Raw genomic sequence first — 17860 nt, forward strand, 5'->3', positions numbered from 1 at the left:
GGCAGTGAGAGAGAAGGAGAAGCCCAGGATGATCTTCAGTTACTGTCTTGAGCAATGGAAGGTGATGACTTCCAAGGTCAAAGAACACATATTTACCAAGCATATATGCTGCTGCCTGGGATGTACCTAGGATGGTATGGTGTGATATAATTGAAAATAAATATCTGGTCTTTGCTCATAGTTCCTGGCACACATCTTCTAAACCCTCGGAATCTCTGGAGTGACGAGAGTTTTCTGTGTGCTGATAAGATGACTTACGGCTGGAGGCCCCTAGATGGCTTCAGGATGGGAGCTTGATCACCGGAAAGACCAAGTCATGATTAGATGGTTGGAACTTTCAGCCCCTGCTACTGCTGACTTCAGGGGAGGGGAAAGGAGCTGGGGGTTGAGTTAATCACTAATGGCCATCAGTCATGCCTATGCGAGGAAACACCCATGAAACCCCCTAAGAGACGGGATTCTGAGAGCTTCTGGGTTGTTGAACACATGGAGGTGCCGGGAGGGTGGTGTGTCCAGAGAAGGCATGGAGACTCTGCTCCCTCTCCCCTCATACCTCACCCTATGTATCTTTTCCATTGGCTGGTCCTGAGTTGTATCCTTGATAATAAACTGGTGATAGTAAGTAAAGCACTTTCCTGAGTCGTCAGGAGTCATTCTGTGAGTCATTCTAGCAAACTACTGGCCCTAAGGAGGGGGTTGTGGGAACCGCTTGGATTTATAGCTGGCCAGTCAGGAGTACCAGTGACAGCCTGGGACTTGCAACTGGCATCTGAAGTGGGGACCGTGCTGTGGGACTGAGCCCTTAACTTGTGGGATCTGATGCTCAGCCCAGGTAGATAGTGTCGGAACTGAACTGAACTGTAGGACACCAAGCTGGCATCAGAGAGTTGGAGAAGTAGTGTCGAGAAGACACCACACATTTGGTGTCAGAAGTGTTGTGAGGAAGAATGGTTCATTCATGGCATGTGTGGGATCTTCAGCTCTAATAGGTATTGAGGGCAACCAACCCAGAAGTGGACACTAAGCTCTGCCTTGCCTTTCTGAAAGCATCTAATTCTTGCTCTTAGGTACCAGGCAGCCCCGTCCCTGCTTCCCAGTCCTCTGCACCAGGCAGAGGCAATACCTCCCCCTACTTTGGCCAAAGTGCTGTGCTCAACTTCGATCACTCGTTGAAAGGAAAAGGAGGAGAACTTAAGAAAACAAGGTGAGGGACAGAGAAAGAGAAGAAACTGTTGAGCTTAGGGAAAGAGAAGCAGAGGAGAAAGCAGGGCTATTCAGAGGTGGCAGCAGCAGTGGCTAAACCCAGCGCCATTGTGAGCACAGAAGGCGCCTTTCCAAAGGTTGTTAGGACCCTGCTGAAGTACAAGATTGATGCAACCATGAACAGATTATTAAACATGTAAAGAGGCGATTGATGGACACCCTTTTATATTAATTTTTAAAGAGCAAGCAGAGTGGAATTAACCAGTTAATTAAAGGAGAGTTCCTTGTTTAAGCAAACAACCCTGCTTTATTGGGGTGAGTGCTGGTCCAATGGTTCTGGAAGTTCAACGGCTTGGACCTTACCTGGGGAACTTGTTAAAACACAGCTCCTGTAAAGGTGGCCCTTTCTGCGGTGTTCCTCTCCCACTCCCAAGAGTGCAGATGCTGTCTCTCCCCAGGTGCCAGGGGATCGCTATGCTTGCAGTTATGTGTCACCAGCAGTGCCTGGCTGCTCACCCGACCCTGCTCGCCTGTGATGTCTGCCCCTGGACTGCTGAAGAAGCAAAGGATTTTCCTCGTCTAACCTAAACTTTCTAGAAGTATCAAGATGCTTCCTAGCAGGCTTTGCATAACTAGCCTTTCCCCCGTGTTGTTATTTTTGGCTCACTTCCCTGGTAGGCACTATAATGTACTCGTTCAGAGTATGGGCTTTGGCACTAGATGAACTTGGGTTTATAGCCGTGTGACCTCAGGTGTACTTAGCTCTTACCTTCCTTTGTAACATGGAGATGATACTAATAGCTATTACATGAAGTTATGGAAAGGATTAAGTGAGTTAGTATATGTGTAAAGTGCTTAGAAAGTGTCAAGTGTCAGCCATTATTATTAGTAGTATTTCCGTAGCTTCCTAATCAATAACTCAAATGGGCCACATTCCTGGACCACAAGAAAGCCTGCCTCCAGCATAGCAATCCCCACAAGTAAGCTGAATGAAATAGAACTTAATTACCAAAGAGGCTGGCATAGTATTGCCAGAGGAATTTTCTTCCATCCTCCTGCTGTTTATGAATAAACTAGAGATTTCCAAGACTTCATTGTGGAGGTTTCGCAGCTGAAGATGTCGATATCCTGGAACAATGCAGAATTGGGAAAAGCTTGTTAGCTGTGCACTGCAGAGCTCTGCAAAGGAGATCCCCCAGGGAGGTCAGTAAATGATAGGGAGAAATAAGACTTTAAGATGGGCAGGGGTGACAACCAACTGATGCCTTTTCCCCAGGAGTGTTGCCCCAGGGGACAGTTTGGGGCTACCCAGTGGTAGTTAACTTGTCCAAGGTCTGTTTTTAACTGAGACTCAAACTGAAAATTTTAAACTCAAACCAAATATAGTAGGAAAACCTGATCATTTTTGTTTATCAAGTCATCTAGAATAACTGTTCTACAAATATTCCATTTTAGAACAGCTTTAGTGATAATAAAATATTCCAACAATAGGGGGTTGGCTAAATAAGTTATGGTGTGTATTTGTGCAAGTATAAAATGGAGTAATATGCAGCTCTGAAAAGTGGTAATGAAGACGTATAGCTATTAAGCTGAAAAGCTGATCACTACATACATCAGTAAGTGAAAACCAGTAAGTTGCAAAACACTAAGATTAGTAGGAAGCTTACTTGTTCAAAATATATACTATATGCTAATATGTATATACATGGGTAGAGGTGTAAAGCCTGCAAAAGATATATACCAAAAGTAACTATTTTGAAGAGATGGAAAAAAGGATAATTTAAAAAAACTGTTTTTGCTTCTCTGTACTTTGTCATATTTCTGTAATAACTGTGATGAACTGAATGGTGTCCTCCTAAAATTCGTATGTTGAAGCCCTAACTCCCATTACCTCAGAATGTGACTCTCTGGAGATAGGGTCTTTAAAGAGGTGATGGGGTTAAAATGGGTCATTAGGGTGGGTCCTAATCCAATATGACCAGCGTCCTTATAAGAAGAGGGGACTGGAGAGCAGACACGGAGAAACACCAGGTGCTGTGCACACAGACCAAGGGATGGCCCTGTGAGGACACAAGGAGAAGGTGGCCATCTGCAAGCCAAGAAGAGAGGCCTCAGAAGAAAGCAAACTTGCTGAAACCTTGATCTTGGACTTCTAGCCTTCAAAACTGACAAAATAAACCTCTGTTGTTTAAGCCACCCAGTCTGTGGTATTTTGTTACACAGCCCTAGCTGACTAACACAGTGACCACGCACTACACACAATGGAGAAGAGAAACAAGGAAAAACTAAAAAGTAGGAGACTTTAACATGTTGGTGGTGCTCAGAGGCTGGCAGAGTATGGCTGTGGGAGGAAGTATGTCCTGGAAACTTGGTACTCAAAGGAGGTCAGCAGAGTCAGCATCCCTGGAGCTTGTTAGAAAGGGAGAATCTCAAGCCCCAGGCCCACAGCATCTGGGTCTGTATTTTATTACTAAGAGCCTGGGTGATTCAACTGCACATCAAAGTTTGAGAAAGCAGTGCACAGACGTTCTAGACAGGTGCGACAAGCTGATGTTTCCCCCAAGGGCCATGGCAAAGCCCACATGCAGCAAGCCAGCAGCTCTGGCCTTTGCTCAGAATTTTCCACCTTCCCTGCTCTGCATCCAAACCCACCCCCGGCTTCTGACACTGGACTCCACCACCACCACCGACTCCAACCTCGTCCCACTCATGCCACAGCACACCCCAACCCTCCCTGTTGTCGGTTTCCTCTCCTCACGTCAGTCCCTGCTTTAAACATGCCAGGGGTAAGGCGGCGCTATCTGGGGAGGGATGTATGTCGACAAGAGCACAACAACTGCCGCTCCCAACATCAGCAACAGTGGGAGAGGCTGCACTTCATAACAGACGTTGTCAATAACTTCGGATTTTAGAATAACGTAAAAGAAAAATGTCTTTTGAGACATGCTCAAACAGTGTTCAAACTTGTATTATTTGCTTCTGCCTCTTATTTTAACGTGAAAATTTCAAACATATACGAAAGTAGACAGAAGCGTGTAATGAACCCCGGGGCATCCATCGCTCAGATACAATTATGAACTTTGGACAATTTGATTCTACCTCGCTTTAGAGCCTTGAGGGGGATGATTCTCTGCGCAGTTACTACCGAGCTGTTGTTCTCCACAACGGCAAAACGAAGAAATAGGAGATCTTCAAAGTGAACCCGGAAGAGGAACTGTTCATTCCACATGGGGTTCAGAGTATTGCGGTGGATGGGTTTCGTGCGGAAGTGGCAGCTATCCAGGGCCATGCCCAGGACGTCGACCTCTATACACGGGCTTCCCGTGCTGTTACTCGGGCACACGTTCTGCCCAGAGACAATCTGAGGAGGAAAAAGGATCAAAGTCACTGAAGATGCGAAAGAGACAGAGGTCGCCTCTGAGCCTCATCGCTTCCGTCCACAAAGAAAGACAAAGAACCCTTTGGAATGGACCAGGTAAATGATTAATAAGGCTGCTAAAAAAAGAGAAGTTATCACAATCAGGTAATTGCATGACTGGAATCATGGTAACATCTATTTTGTCAACAGCATTTGCCTAACTATAACCTTTCAATTGTCAACATGTTCAAATATCTTCAAAAACCATGTAATTAAGATGAAATTAAGTTTGTTGAGAAAAAAGAAGACCTTATATATGAAACCACAAATGTGTTACTCACGTTCTGTTCAAAGTGTTTTAGGTGTATCTTTTACAACTTCAAAATTTTTTTCTTGAATAGTTAGGTTCTGGAGCAAGTCACAGGGAATGTTGTTAAAAATTCATAGCCTTCTGGGCTTCCCTGGTGGCACAGTGGTTGGGAGTCCGCCTGCCGATGCAGGGGACGCGGATTCGTCCCGGTGCGGGAAGATCCCACATGCCGCGGAGCGGCTGGGCCCGTGAGCCATGGCCGCTGAGCCTGCGCGTCCGGAGCCTGTGCTCCGCAACGGGAGAGGCCACAACAGTGAGAGGACAGCATACCGCCAAAAAAAAAAAAAAAAAAAAAAAAAAAAAATTCATAGCCTTCTGTCAACATGAAGCTATACTCAAGTCTAGTGAAAATGGTCACACAGAAAAGGAGCTACTGCTCTACTGTCTTAGGGAAAGAGAAAAAGCAGTTTGGTGGTAGGAAAATCTCTCAGTTGGGATCTCCCAGGGTTTTGAGGTGTTGTGTGCAGAGGCTGCTTGGGAAACAGACAAGATCTAGAGATGGATGGAGGGATAACTTCATCGCTCCCTGTCTTTTCTATCACCCATTCAGTGTTTTGTTTAGTTTTTTTTTTTTTCCTCAGCTAAGGGGGAGTGAGAGAAGCTGGAAATAAAAATGAGTAATGAGCTACCAGGACTCTGATGTTAAGGGCAGTCTGTGGAGTTTTGACAGTTAGTTAATTAGGCAATAAAAGGAATAAGGAAAGGCCAGGAATGACAAAGGTTAAACTGTAAGGAGGAAAGATATTTAATTGATTTGTATATTGATGCCTGTTTTACCTTTTATAAGAGCTTGTTAGAGTTTAAGATGACCTGCTCTAAGAAAGAGCTCAGCTTTTATGGGATGCACTGAGAGTTATGATTCTGAGGGCCCTGGAAGACAGAATTACCATCATCAGTATGGAGGTGGTAGCAGGGAGCTCATAACTCCACCTGCTGGGCTCTAGCGAATACAGCCTGGTTACTGCATGCCTAAACCTCAGCCGCTGCTGTCTGAGAAGTAAAGAAATTCTTTTGGGAACTAAATCTGCACCCACAAAATTGTGACATGAGAGTTTTGTAACGCCTTGAGTTCAAAAGGCATTACACCTTAGAATCCCAATAGAATATAGGAAGGGCGGGCTTCCCTGGTGGCACAGTGGTTAAGAATCCGCCTGCCAGTGCAGGGGACATGGGTTCAAGCCCTGGTCCAGGAAGATCCCACATGTCGCGGAGCAACTAAACCTGTGCGCCACAACTACTGAGCCTGCGCTCTAGAGCCCGTGAGCCACAACTACTGAGCCCGCATGTTGCAACTACTGAAGCCCATGAGCCTAGAGCCTGTGCTCTGCAACAAGAGAAGCCACCACAATGAGAAGCCTGCGCACCGCAACGAAGAGAAGCCCCCGCTTGCCGCAACTAGAGAAAGCCCGCGTGCAGCAACGAAAACCCAACGCAGCCATAAATAAATAAATAATAAGTTTATATATATAAAAAAGGAATATAGGAAGGGCTTAAACACCTTCCTATATTCTATTGGGACCATCAGGGCCAGACTTACAGTTAAAGAATAGATGGCAGGCTCCATGTTGTCCAGGTCTCTTTCCAAGGGAGAAAACTTCTGATACATGGGACAGTTCTTGTCCCACAGAACTGGGGGTTTCAGAACATAACCACAGCCACCGTTGGCCTCAAACATGGCAGCATTTAAATGTAAAGGGAGATCTGCAAAACAGTCAACATCACTTGTTACCTTGTCACTAAAGTGTCATCTTACAAATTGACTTTTTCGATTTTCCCTAAGCTTAAGCAGGAAGAAGAGAGAACCAAGCACTCACTCCATAGACTGAGTGCCTACTATGTGCCAGCTCGTGTTAGGCACCAGAGATACAGCAGGAAATAAGACACAAAATCCCCATCTTCATGGAGCTCACTGTCTATGGGATATGCCCCATGTTCCCACTCTAACCCAGGAGCCACTTAAAAACACCTGCCACTTAAAAACTCCTTTTGCAAATTAAAATTTACAACATCCTTCCAAAAAATAATCTTTGAAAGACCTCATTTTATACTGAATTTTAGAAAGGCATAATGGCATTTTCTTATCCCTAAACACCAAACCATGAAGACAATTGTACGACCAATTCTTGCTTTTTCAAACGTAAGATAAAATCTTAAGAATCCAGGAAAGATCAGGAGAAGAGCCAGAGAAACGTATCTTTTTCTTGAAATTTCAATTTCAACTCATAAATCATAGTGTTTCTATTTTTAAGCTGTAGTTAAATATGAAAGAAAAATCATTATCACATGTGATTCACATTATGTCCACAGTCCCCTCCATAGTGCACTCTGGGAACCCTCACAACAGCTTCCAGTCTTCTGTGGCCAAATTCTATTTGGCAGAGTTGTTCGATGAACGGTTGGATCCCTGCACGGATTCTGGGCTCTTACACACTCAAATGCTCATCTGATGGCACAAGTCTGTAGAAAAGTTACATTCCAAATGAGCAAAACGTTTATGAGACACACCTGACAAATGTTCCCTCTGATAGATTCCTTCCATGTGCAGAATGAACTCTGATAAATGGACCGACATCAAGGAAAAGTGTGCTAAATGAGGACCACAGAGCAATGAGAAGTTGGCCGCTCCTCATCTCGTGTGTGAAATTTTTCCCCATACGTGGGGTTGGCTGGGATTGTGTGCAGGAATTTCTAGGGTCAGATGTCTTAGACACATATCAAAGCTCCTTGGACCTCTGTCTCCTCATCTACAAAATTAGTGCATTGGACCCCACCTCTCAGACCCCTTCCAGCCCCAATATGACTGATTCATTGAGGTCAATTGTCTTGCCTGCAGTGGGAGAAAATTCTCTTCCCAGGCTGCTCTGTGACAGAGGAACATAGATGTGGGCAGAGAATGGTTCAAAGAGTGAAGAAAGTATCTCAGGAAGAGTTGGTAAGTAAGAAATGGATACACAGTATATTGCTAAAAAAATTACAGCAGCTCACACTTACTGCACTCCTACTATGTATCAAGCCCCATTCTAAGAACTTGTGTGTATTAGTGCCTCCCGATAACACATGAGGTAGATTCTTTTAGTATTCTCATTTTTATAGATGAAGAAACTGAGGCACAAGAAGTGAAAAAGCCCAAGGCACATAGCCAGTAAGAGGTAAATGTTAAGGTTCGAACCCAGACAGCCTGACCCACAGTTCCTAATCTTAACTACTGAGCCATTTAAGGTACATCTCACAGGAGTGTCATAAAGATAAGTGAGGTCCTTGTCTTTAGACCCGAGTGTAGACCCGAGCTATTTCTGGTTCCAGATCACTGCAGGCCTTCTTGGAGTTGATGGAGTCATTAGAGATCTTGGGAAGAGATGCCCTAAGTCCATGGACACCACTTTAGGGCACTGGGGTCCCCTGAAATTCAGGAAGTGTAAGGCAGATGACCTATGGAACATATCTGGAGGCTAGAGGGGCACTGGGAGGGGGTTCTTTGTTATTTGGCTGGCATGCTTCTTGGAAAACCAAGAACTCCTTAACCCAGGAAGTCTTTTTCAAAAATTAAAAAATAGTGATTCCAACGTTGACTCTTCTCTGTCTCTTTGGACTTGAAATTCACATAGCAATACCTAGAAGAGAGCTGGACTCAAAATCAAGAACTATAGGTTCAGACTGCAGTGGGGCTCATTGAGACAATCTGTTAGCTCAGTGCAACATGCATTTATTGAGCATCTACTGTGTGCAAGGGATTGACCAGGCTCTACCCCAGTGTGCAGGAATGAAGACCACTTTTACAGATGAACACACTGAAACTGCATGTAGCGTGAGCTTTGCCCAGCGTGGGAGATTTTTAAGCATTGCTTTTGCTGCCTAGAATCAAGAGAGGTTATATGGCAGCACTCCCACCTGAGTGGGAAGATTATGTAGAGAAACCTGAGGATGAATCACACAACACAGCCTCCTGCCCCACCCCGAGCGGGGCAAAGGGAACATGCACTCCGGCTTGATTTGGGAAAGAGACAGAGCCTTCAGGGATGAGTGGAGGCCAAGGTGCAGCCTCAGTGTGTGCTTCCAGACCCCAGAGAGGCCCAAGGAGGGGCAATACCCGTGTCCCCTTCAGCTGCGGCTCCCCATGCCATCAGTGGAGCCAGTATGTCTGCGCCAACCTAGGCACTTCAGGAGAAAGGACACGTCCCAAACCAAGTGCATTTCCATTTCCTTGAGAAAACCATTTTGCTAGTTATTTCAGTTCACTTAAAATATTTCAGTATCATCTCCACCAAGGGCAACAGTGGACTTGGGGCTATAGACAGGGCCAGAGATATAAACCCACAAGCCACTTGGGACAGATTGAAAATAAATTTTTACAGCTTTTAAAATATTTCACTATTATTTCCACTTGCAAGTCCAAATCATACTGTTTTCATAACTTATCAAAAGCACTTAATGGTAGCTAACGTTTGTGGAATGCTGTCTGTGCTCCAGGCACTATGCTAAGTATGGTATTTCACCTGCATTATCTTACTCAATTTCAACTGAAAGAAGCAAATATAACAAAGGTAAGAAAATATGACTGATGTCTCTAACCAGGGTCAGCCACAAATGGGCTCTGGTGGTGCCAGTGCCAGGCGGCTAGCTGGTCCCAGAGCTACAACTGTGGTTTGACCTCGGCTGCAGGCAGGGCTAAGCTATGGTCGATGGGACAGCACAGTTGGTTAGGATCTGATTCAGTTCACGGGAGAGGAAGGAGGAGGCTGCTTGATTGTTCAAAGAGAAGACTCTGGTTTTTGAATGAGCTTCTAGGAAACGTTCCTCATCTGCTCTTTCCTCATCTGCTGTAGCTCCCACCTCTCACCACGTCTAAGTGGAACCAAAACATTTTATTCTCTAAACCCCCAGAGTGCTTGAATTTATTATTGTAAGTCATACTGTGATTTTGAGCCACTTAATTGCTCTATGTCTTGGTTTGCTCATCTGAAAAATGGGGATCATAAAGGTACCCACTTCTTAGAGTTGTTTCAAAGATTAAATGAGAAAATAGGGGTCAAGAATTGAGATGGTGCCTGGTGTACAGTGAACATGCAATAAAAGGTAGCTTGTACCCTGGAGTTTTTGGCCTCATCCGTTATCTCAGGACGGTGGAGAAGCAGGAACACTACTTTCTCGGTTCATGTAATTCACAGACTTGTTTCCCTTGTGTCAGCTGCTCTTACAGCACTGACCATTAATCTCCATTTCAATCTCAAAGGGATGAGGGGAAGCTAAAATGGTATTAACTTGCAAAGGGTTTCGAGAGACCCTACTTTTTCACTGCAAGAACAGGAGATTAGCAAGACAGTTACTAAGGGGTGTTAGGAAATCTCTACCCCATCAGGTCTTTAAAAACAAACTGGACACAGCCCTGTCAAGAACAGTCTTATGTTTGAAAAGTGCTTTAAAAACGGGGCAGAACCAGGAGACTAATAGGGGCTCCCTGAAGGTTCTTTTCTATTGCCTTAACTCTGGAAAGTCAAGAGCACAGTTCAGTATCGAATTCACTTCTGTTCTCTGTCATCTGTATGTGTACCCTCACATAGGCCTCAGTTGGGAATCTTGCCCCCTTTGAAACGTTTTTTGTTGAACTACGTTTGCTGAGATATAAGACGCAAAGGAGCAAGGGGAAGGGGCACCCCTCCGGGTGAAGCAGGCCCATTACCATCTGTCTGGTAGTTGAGCGCCACGAGCTGTATCCCATGGAGCCAGAAGAGGAGGGGGCTGGGGTTGGACGAGTCGATGCGGGTGGCAGCCGGATACGTCCTCAGCAGCTGGCAGGCAGTGTGCTGGATCAGTTTCTGAGAACACCTGCGACACAGACGCTTGGCGGCGTTTTCATTCAGCGAGGAGATGTGGTAGCATTTGGGAGTTCTAATGATAGCGCTGAGGGACGTGGCTGGGTTGACAGAGGAAGGCGAGTCCTCCCAGGCCTGTCGCATTCCTTCACAGGAACCTAAACCCCCCAAAGATTAGCCTCAGATTAGTGCAGAAAACTTTACATATTTTAGCAAGAGAAACCTGAACAACACCCCAGGAAAGAATCACAACACATCACACATCAGAATACATCTTGAGTGTTACTTGTGAGTCCACCACCTTGAGACCAAATGATAGCTACCGAGGGTATGCCTTTCTACTTGCTAGATGGGATGCTACCCATTCAAGGGTTAATAAATAATAAAGCCAGTTAGACCTTCCCCCAAAAAGGGATAGGTAAAGTGAGTGCCGCAACACCATTTTAAATTAAAAGCCTGAAAGTCCTTTGCCTCAGTACCTCATCTGTCCTGTGGATATATCTGCATAAATACACAACAGTATATGTATAAGGGTGTTCAATCTAGCAGTGTTTTTTATAGCAAGAAAAAAAAAAAAAGCAACAAAAAACCCGGGAAGCAACCCAAAAGTTCCACCAGTGAGGAAGTGGTTAAATAAATGCATATCCACACACTGGAATACCACAGGGGCAGTAAGGAGAAGGTAGATTGTATGTACAGAAAGCTATATGGAAAGTTATTGCAAGTATAAAAGTTATACAAGTTATGTTCAGTTATGTCCCATTTGGATTATCTTAAAAAGGATCTCATTTTTCTTGAACTAAACACAATAAACTTAACAGTGGTTACCTCTGGGGAACAGAACTGGGACATTGTGAGTGGAAAGAAACTTTAATAATCCTCTGTATTGTTTGAGTTTTTTAACTATGAGAATTTATTACTTTGACAATAAAAAGTAATTAGAGATAAAATGGATATATCTTCTGGAGTTATAATGGTGAAGAGTGCAGTTCCAAGAACCCCTAGAAGGTTCCAAGGTGGCTCCAATTTTTATTTTTGAGGCAAACAGTGTTAGAACACCTTCAGTGAAATGCTATTTTTTAGGAAGAGGGTAATTTTGTAATTAAAAAAATATTTATACCACACTTAGATAACATGAACATTCATGAAAATAAAAAAAGATTTAAAAAGTTCCAGCAAAGTGCTTAGTGAAATACTGGAATCCTCCAGCAGGCAGATTCAAGCAAAGATACTGTTAGAAGGTGACTTTACTTTTTCCAGATGTTTTGTTAAGTGATGCTGTCTCCCCGGGGCTCATTCTGCCCGGATTGTTGCCAAAAATGGACTTCCTGCTTTTCCTTTCTTTTCCTCTGCTAGAGCCAGATGCATTTAGAGTTGACAGGCCTGTTCCCATAAAATGAAGATAAATAAGCCAAAAACTACAAGCAAGGGAACTCAACATTTTCCATCCCTGTTAATGTTTATTTTGAAGTCCTACTATTCCCTTGTAACCCAGTACAGAAGACCTGCTAGCATTTTTAGCACCGTTAATGATAGCATTGCAGGCAATGATAGCAAAGTTTTTATCTGTTGGCAAATGTGACAAGGCCTGCATGATTATTACAGGACAACCACAGATCACACTCACACCCATCTGATTGTACACCAGAAAGATTTCGAAAAATTGCGTGAAAAGAAAGGGCTCCAGAACCTAACCACGCAGTATGGAGAGATGAAAGAATGGCCAAGAGCCTGAGCGGTAGCGTCATAATTGTCTAGGATCAATTCCTTCCTGAATGAGCTTTGACTTAACATCTGCCTTCTTGATTCCTCAGTTTTCTTATCTACAAAATGGGTGCAATGATAGGAACTCACTCACAGGGTTAATCTGAGGATTGAATGGGAAACAGATTATGATGGTAATCATGTTTCATGGCTTCTCTTTCTCTCTTCTGGTCCAACCACTCCCTGAATCCTTCCTGCCTGTCACAGTGCCCGGCGCAGCGGGAACTTCACAGATATTTGCTGAATGAGGAAATGAATGCACACCATGCAGACCTGGCTCCAGGGCAGGAAGTGTAATTTAAAGTCACCAGTGCCTCCAAACCATTCTCACTGTCTACAATTGTACCATTAGGGAGTATTTCCTTTAACTGAAGCAGCATTCAGAGGGGCCACTTTGAGATGAAAATTTATCTTCCAAGAACATCATCAGAGAAGACAGGATAAAGTAGTGTTTAATAAGCGTGTAGACTCTAGTGTTTAAACCCTGTTCCCTGCGATGTGACCTCACACAAATTACTTAACCTCTCTGATCACTTCTTCTTCATCTCCAAAAGGGTCATGGTTAGGATTAAATGAGATAATGTATATCTGCATACTTAATAGAGTGTCCTGTTCAGAGAAATTGCTCAGTACACAGCAGCTGTGGGGTTTCTACATTTTTTTTTCCTCTGAAGTATCCAAAACTGCAAAGATGCACAAACTTGGAACAGTGAATTCTTATGCTTTATCTTAAAACTTTATGTGAATTTTGCCCTCTGCACAATGATCTAACAATGGATTTTCTCCCGAGTAAAAGAGATGAGGGGTCAGAGTGAGGGGCCATGTTCTTTCTGGGGTTTTTGCACACACCCCAGCACATGTTGACATCCTCCAGGGGTATGTGGGCCCTCCTGTGAGGAGCCTGGGCGTTCTCTGGGGTGGGGTGAGCACGCAAGGAAACAAGGGCTGGGTGATAAAGAAAGGGGAAGGAATCTGGAGAGGCACAGAGAAGTAATCGAAGGAGCAACAAAGAACCTTCATCTCCCCTGCTGGTCTGTTCACCAATGAAAATGACAACAGCCATTTCGAGAGAGCCAACTATTTTCCAGATAGTGTGCTAGTCACGTTGCATACCTTATCGCTACTTTTTACAATAACCCTGCAAGTTAGCAATGTTATGCCTCTTTCGCAGGTAGGGAAACCGAAGTGCAGAGAAGTTATAGAACTGTCCTGGCCAAGCTCACTGAGTAGTGGAGCCCTGCCACTGAAGCAGGTCTGTGATCTTGGGGAAGTTACTTTACTTCTGGGGAAGGTCATACCCATGATCTTCATGATGCCTCACTGCTCGGAAGAGTTTTTTGCTTGTGGCTCCTTGGAAGGGACTTGGGATGGTGAAAGGTGAGATGCATTGAAATTGATAACGTAGCAAAATTAAAATCAACAGTGTAGCAAAATGAACATTTTTTATTATTGTAATTAATATAATTTATTAAGTTATGGCTCAAGAAAATGAACACATTATGGTATTTTCCTCCTGAGCATCAAAACTAATCATAATGACAATAAATATTTAGAAGGTATTACGACAACGATCCTGGCAATATAATTTAGTCATTTTGAGAAAGAAAATAAATTTGGGGAAAGAAAAATGTAAGAAACTTCAATTACTAAAAACATATATTAGAATATAGTATACCTATAAAGAATGTGTGTTATATAAACACTTTAAAAAAACAGCATACTTGGAATTTTAAAAATAAGTCAAATAACCCCATGCTTCGCCTGTGTCTCAAGTCAAAAGCTAGACCAAATGACTTTTTGACCCTTCCACAATTCTCTACCCGTACAGAAACTGTATCTCTCATAGTGACTTCAAATATCTCTTGGAATTTGTGCTCTTTGTTTACTCAGTGCTTGAGAGGAAAAGACAAAGCCAGAGGAATGGTTTGGGTGCAGTGGCAGCTGAATTTATAAAGAACAAGAGATGCAGTGAGTATCGTTCTTGGATGGAGTGGTCTTCCCATCTGTTCCTGTGATGAAGGACATGCAGGCCATGAGGCTCTTTGACAGTGAAAGGATTTTACCCCGTGATAAGAACAATTTCACCAGCTGCAGATAAGGTCATACTGTACTTATGAGACAGAAAGTCAGGATCTGTGAAACTAAACCTACATAGCTAAGGTCTTGCATTTCTTGGAAATCTTTGCTTGCTACTTATTTATTCTCATCCTCCTCAACAGAATTTGCTAGTAGATAAGCAGTAGCAGCTACCAGAAGTTTAAGAACAATTTATGGGAGAAAACTTAAAATTGAGAAAGCTTCATCTACGATTTTTTTCCCCTTCTGGTGTGTGAACAGACCACTCGTTACCTAGTTTTCCAATCGTCCAGGACCTCTGTCCCATTTGCAGGGCAGAGTGTGAGAACTAGGGCTTAAGAGAAGTCTCTGGAAGCCAGGATCCGCGTCTAGACCATCTTAAAAAAAATGAGGGTTGGGGGCTTCCCTGGTGGCACAGTGGTTGAGAGTCCGCCTGCCAATTCAGGGGACACGGGTTCGTGCCCCGGTCCGGGAGGATTCCGTGTGCCGCGGAGCGGCTGGGCCCGTGGGCCATGGCCGCTGAGCCTGTGCGTCCGGAGCCTGTGCTCCGCAACGGGAGAGACCACAACGGTGAGAGGCCCGCGTACCGAAAAAAAAAAAAAAAAAAAAATGAGGGTTGGTATTTTAACTTCCCTCTCTAGACCAAGTTCATATATGCTGCTTACTAACATTTAGACGGATCCCCCAATTCCAGCTGCTCTCCTGTCCTCAGAAATCTTGTACAAGGGAATCCTTCTTAATAGAAGGAGATGAATTTTTCTGACTTCTATATATTTATGGACTTTCCTGTTTGCCCTCCACCTCCTGCTGCCCCATCTGGATGAGCTCATTGACAGCACACCCTAACAAGAGAGGCAGGGTAGTGCTAGGGTTAAAGGCAGAACTTTGGAGATAGACAGGCTTCAGAATCATAGTCCTACCACTTATTAACTGAAGTGCATATTTTTGGGGGGGCAGTGGTTTATCAGCTTAAGTTCGCTTGTACTTCTAAAAATGGCCAACTGGGGAAACCTCTCCACTGAAACTTTGTCCTTGATCTTTGCAGTTTGGGTGGAGACTCACTACCCAGCTCAGGGATGGGGCACGTGACTAAGCCCTAGACAGCCAGAGCACTGCATGTCCTTGGCCACAGTGACTGGTTCAGGGATGGGCAAAGGATCCAGTGAAAACCATGAAACTGCTGCTGAAAGTTCTGGAAGAGACTCATACTGAAGCTGAATCTAGAAGTATGCAGTGTTAGCCTGCTGCAGCTGCCTTGCAACCGCAAAGGGAAAAGAGCCAACATAGTAGCAGCAGAGTGAGAAATATGGAGACAGAAAGCCCTGGACCAAGCTGTACCTGAAACTCATATATCCCTTCACTTTTCAACACATAAGCCAATAAATTTCTTCTTTGCTTAAGTAACTTCTGCCACTTTCAAACAAAAGAGTCTTAACTGATATGCTCTGAAACCTTGGGCCAATTATTTCATCTCTCTCAGACTGTTATTTAGAAATGGAGATAAATCCACCTACTCATAGAATTATTATGGAGTCATTTAAGACGATGTACATAAAATACGTAGCATAAATCCTGGTATTAAGTGCTTAATAAATTTTAGCTATTAGATGTTACAAATATTATTATTATTAACTATAATGGAGAGACATGATATGATCTGAAAAATGAACATTTTATGGTATTCTCCTCATCAGCATCAAAGCAAATAATAATAATAAATATTTATTAGATACTGTAACAATGATTTCAGCAACACAATTTAGTTATTTGGAGAGCATTCATGATGCCCAATTAAATAAATAGCATATTTTAATCTTTTGGTATCTTTAAATGCTATAAATGATACTGTCTATTCTTTTTTTTTTTAACATCTTTATTGGGGTATAATTGCTTTACAATGGTGTGTTAGTTTCTGCTTTATAACAGAGTGAATCAGTTATATACTGTCTATTCTTTTTTTTTTAACTTTTATTTTATATTGGAGTACTTGATTAACAACATTGTGTTAGTTTCAGGTGTACAGCAAAGTGATTCAGTTATACATACACATGTATCTATTCTTTTCCAAATTATTTTTCCATTTAAGTTGTTACATAATATTGAGCAGAGTTCCTTATGCTATACATTAGGTCCCTGCTGGTTATTCATTTTAAATACAGTGTGTAGATGTAAATCCTAAACTCCCTAACTATTCCCCCCACCCGACTCCCGGCAACCACCAGTTCATTCTCTAAGTCAGTGAGTCTGTTTCTGTTTGTAAATAAGTTCATTTGATACTGTCTATTCTTACCTGGAAACTTTACTGCTTGGCAATAGATGACAAGGTCAGAAAGCTCTGGTGCAATCTGTCTGCTTTCCTTTTTATTCTGAGGAAGATAAAATTCTTCTCCCAGTTCCATGTCATAAACCTAACAAGGGAAAAATGATACTGGTTTACAGGGAAGGTATATGCCACTCACCTTGGAATCCCTAAAGCTCTTTGTTCCTTTCTCCTGTCATCACTGTGCTTCACTTGCTCTATCTTATCCATATACATGTCCTAACACCTTCCCTAGAGAAAAGCTTTCTGAGAGCAAGGGCTGAGTCTAACTCATCTTCATCTTCCCTCAGAGTACAGTCCAGCGTCTTATTAAATGTGGAACATTCAACGCATAGTTGTTGAACGAACAGATAGTGGAGTATGTATCTTCTGTGGCTCAAATTTTTGGCGTATTTTATTATTTTGTTGTCCAACAATGTCACTGTAACTATGTCTATAGATCTGCTCAGAGTCTATACACTGTGAGGCACTTGAGGGTTGGGTCCGGGTATCTCATTTTTCTTTCTATTCTTGTTGTCCTTCCTCTGTTAACACTTCCCAATCAGCCCTGTTTATCTTCCTGGTCATCCCAAACACCTTTAAAACTTCTAGCAATTCCTTGAATGTACCAGCCTCCTGGTCTGAATGCCCTGTTTCTGTCTGCTTCTCAACATCATCATGCTCTGATTACACTGTGTAATCACTGTTCTTTGTACTTATCTACAAGCACTGTTTACATGTTTGTCTCCATGGCCAAATCACCTCCTGCGCTATCTCAGTGCCTGCCACACACTACACCTTCAGTAGGTATTGGCTGGACGAATCGATGACCAACCTTCTATAAATTGCAGATGGGGGTCCCATATCATCACCATGTGGACTTTGGTGTCTAAGGGAAAGTGAGCGGAGAGGTGAAGGGAGAGGATAGGGAGGGAGTGAAATCCTATCTGAAACTGACGGTCCAAGTGTAATTTAACAGA

At 43.3% G+C, this 17860-nt stretch overlaps 1 protein-coding gene across 2 annotated transcripts in view; it reads right to left on the bottom strand.

Moving 5' to 3' along the window:
- Positions 1-17860, bottom strand: part of PLCE1 (phospholipase C epsilon 1) — a 314859-nt gene that overhangs the window by 17545 nt on the left and 279454 nt on the right. For both annotated transcript variants that reach the window (XM_060034444.1, XM_060034443.1), the window contains exons 22-27: positions 16872-16989; positions 11993-12124; positions 10609-10899; positions 6469-6632; positions 4303-4564; positions 2213-2331 (exon numbers count right to left, since the gene is read on the bottom strand). In XM_060034444.1, the coding sequence (XP_059890427.1) occupies positions 2213-2331; positions 4303-4564; positions 6469-6632; positions 10609-10899; positions 11993-12124; positions 16872-16989 (1086 nt within the window). The remainder of the gene's footprint in view (positions 1-2212; positions 2332-4302; positions 4565-6468; positions 6633-10608; positions 10900-11992; positions 12125-16871; positions 16990-17860) is intronic.

The sequence above is a fragment of the Delphinus delphis genome, chromosome 16, assembly GCF_949987515.2.
Source record: "Delphinus delphis chromosome 16, mDelDel1.2, whole genome shotgun sequence".
Classification (NCBI taxonomy): Eukaryota; Metazoa; Chordata; class Mammalia; order Artiodactyla; family Delphinidae; genus Delphinus; species Delphinus delphis.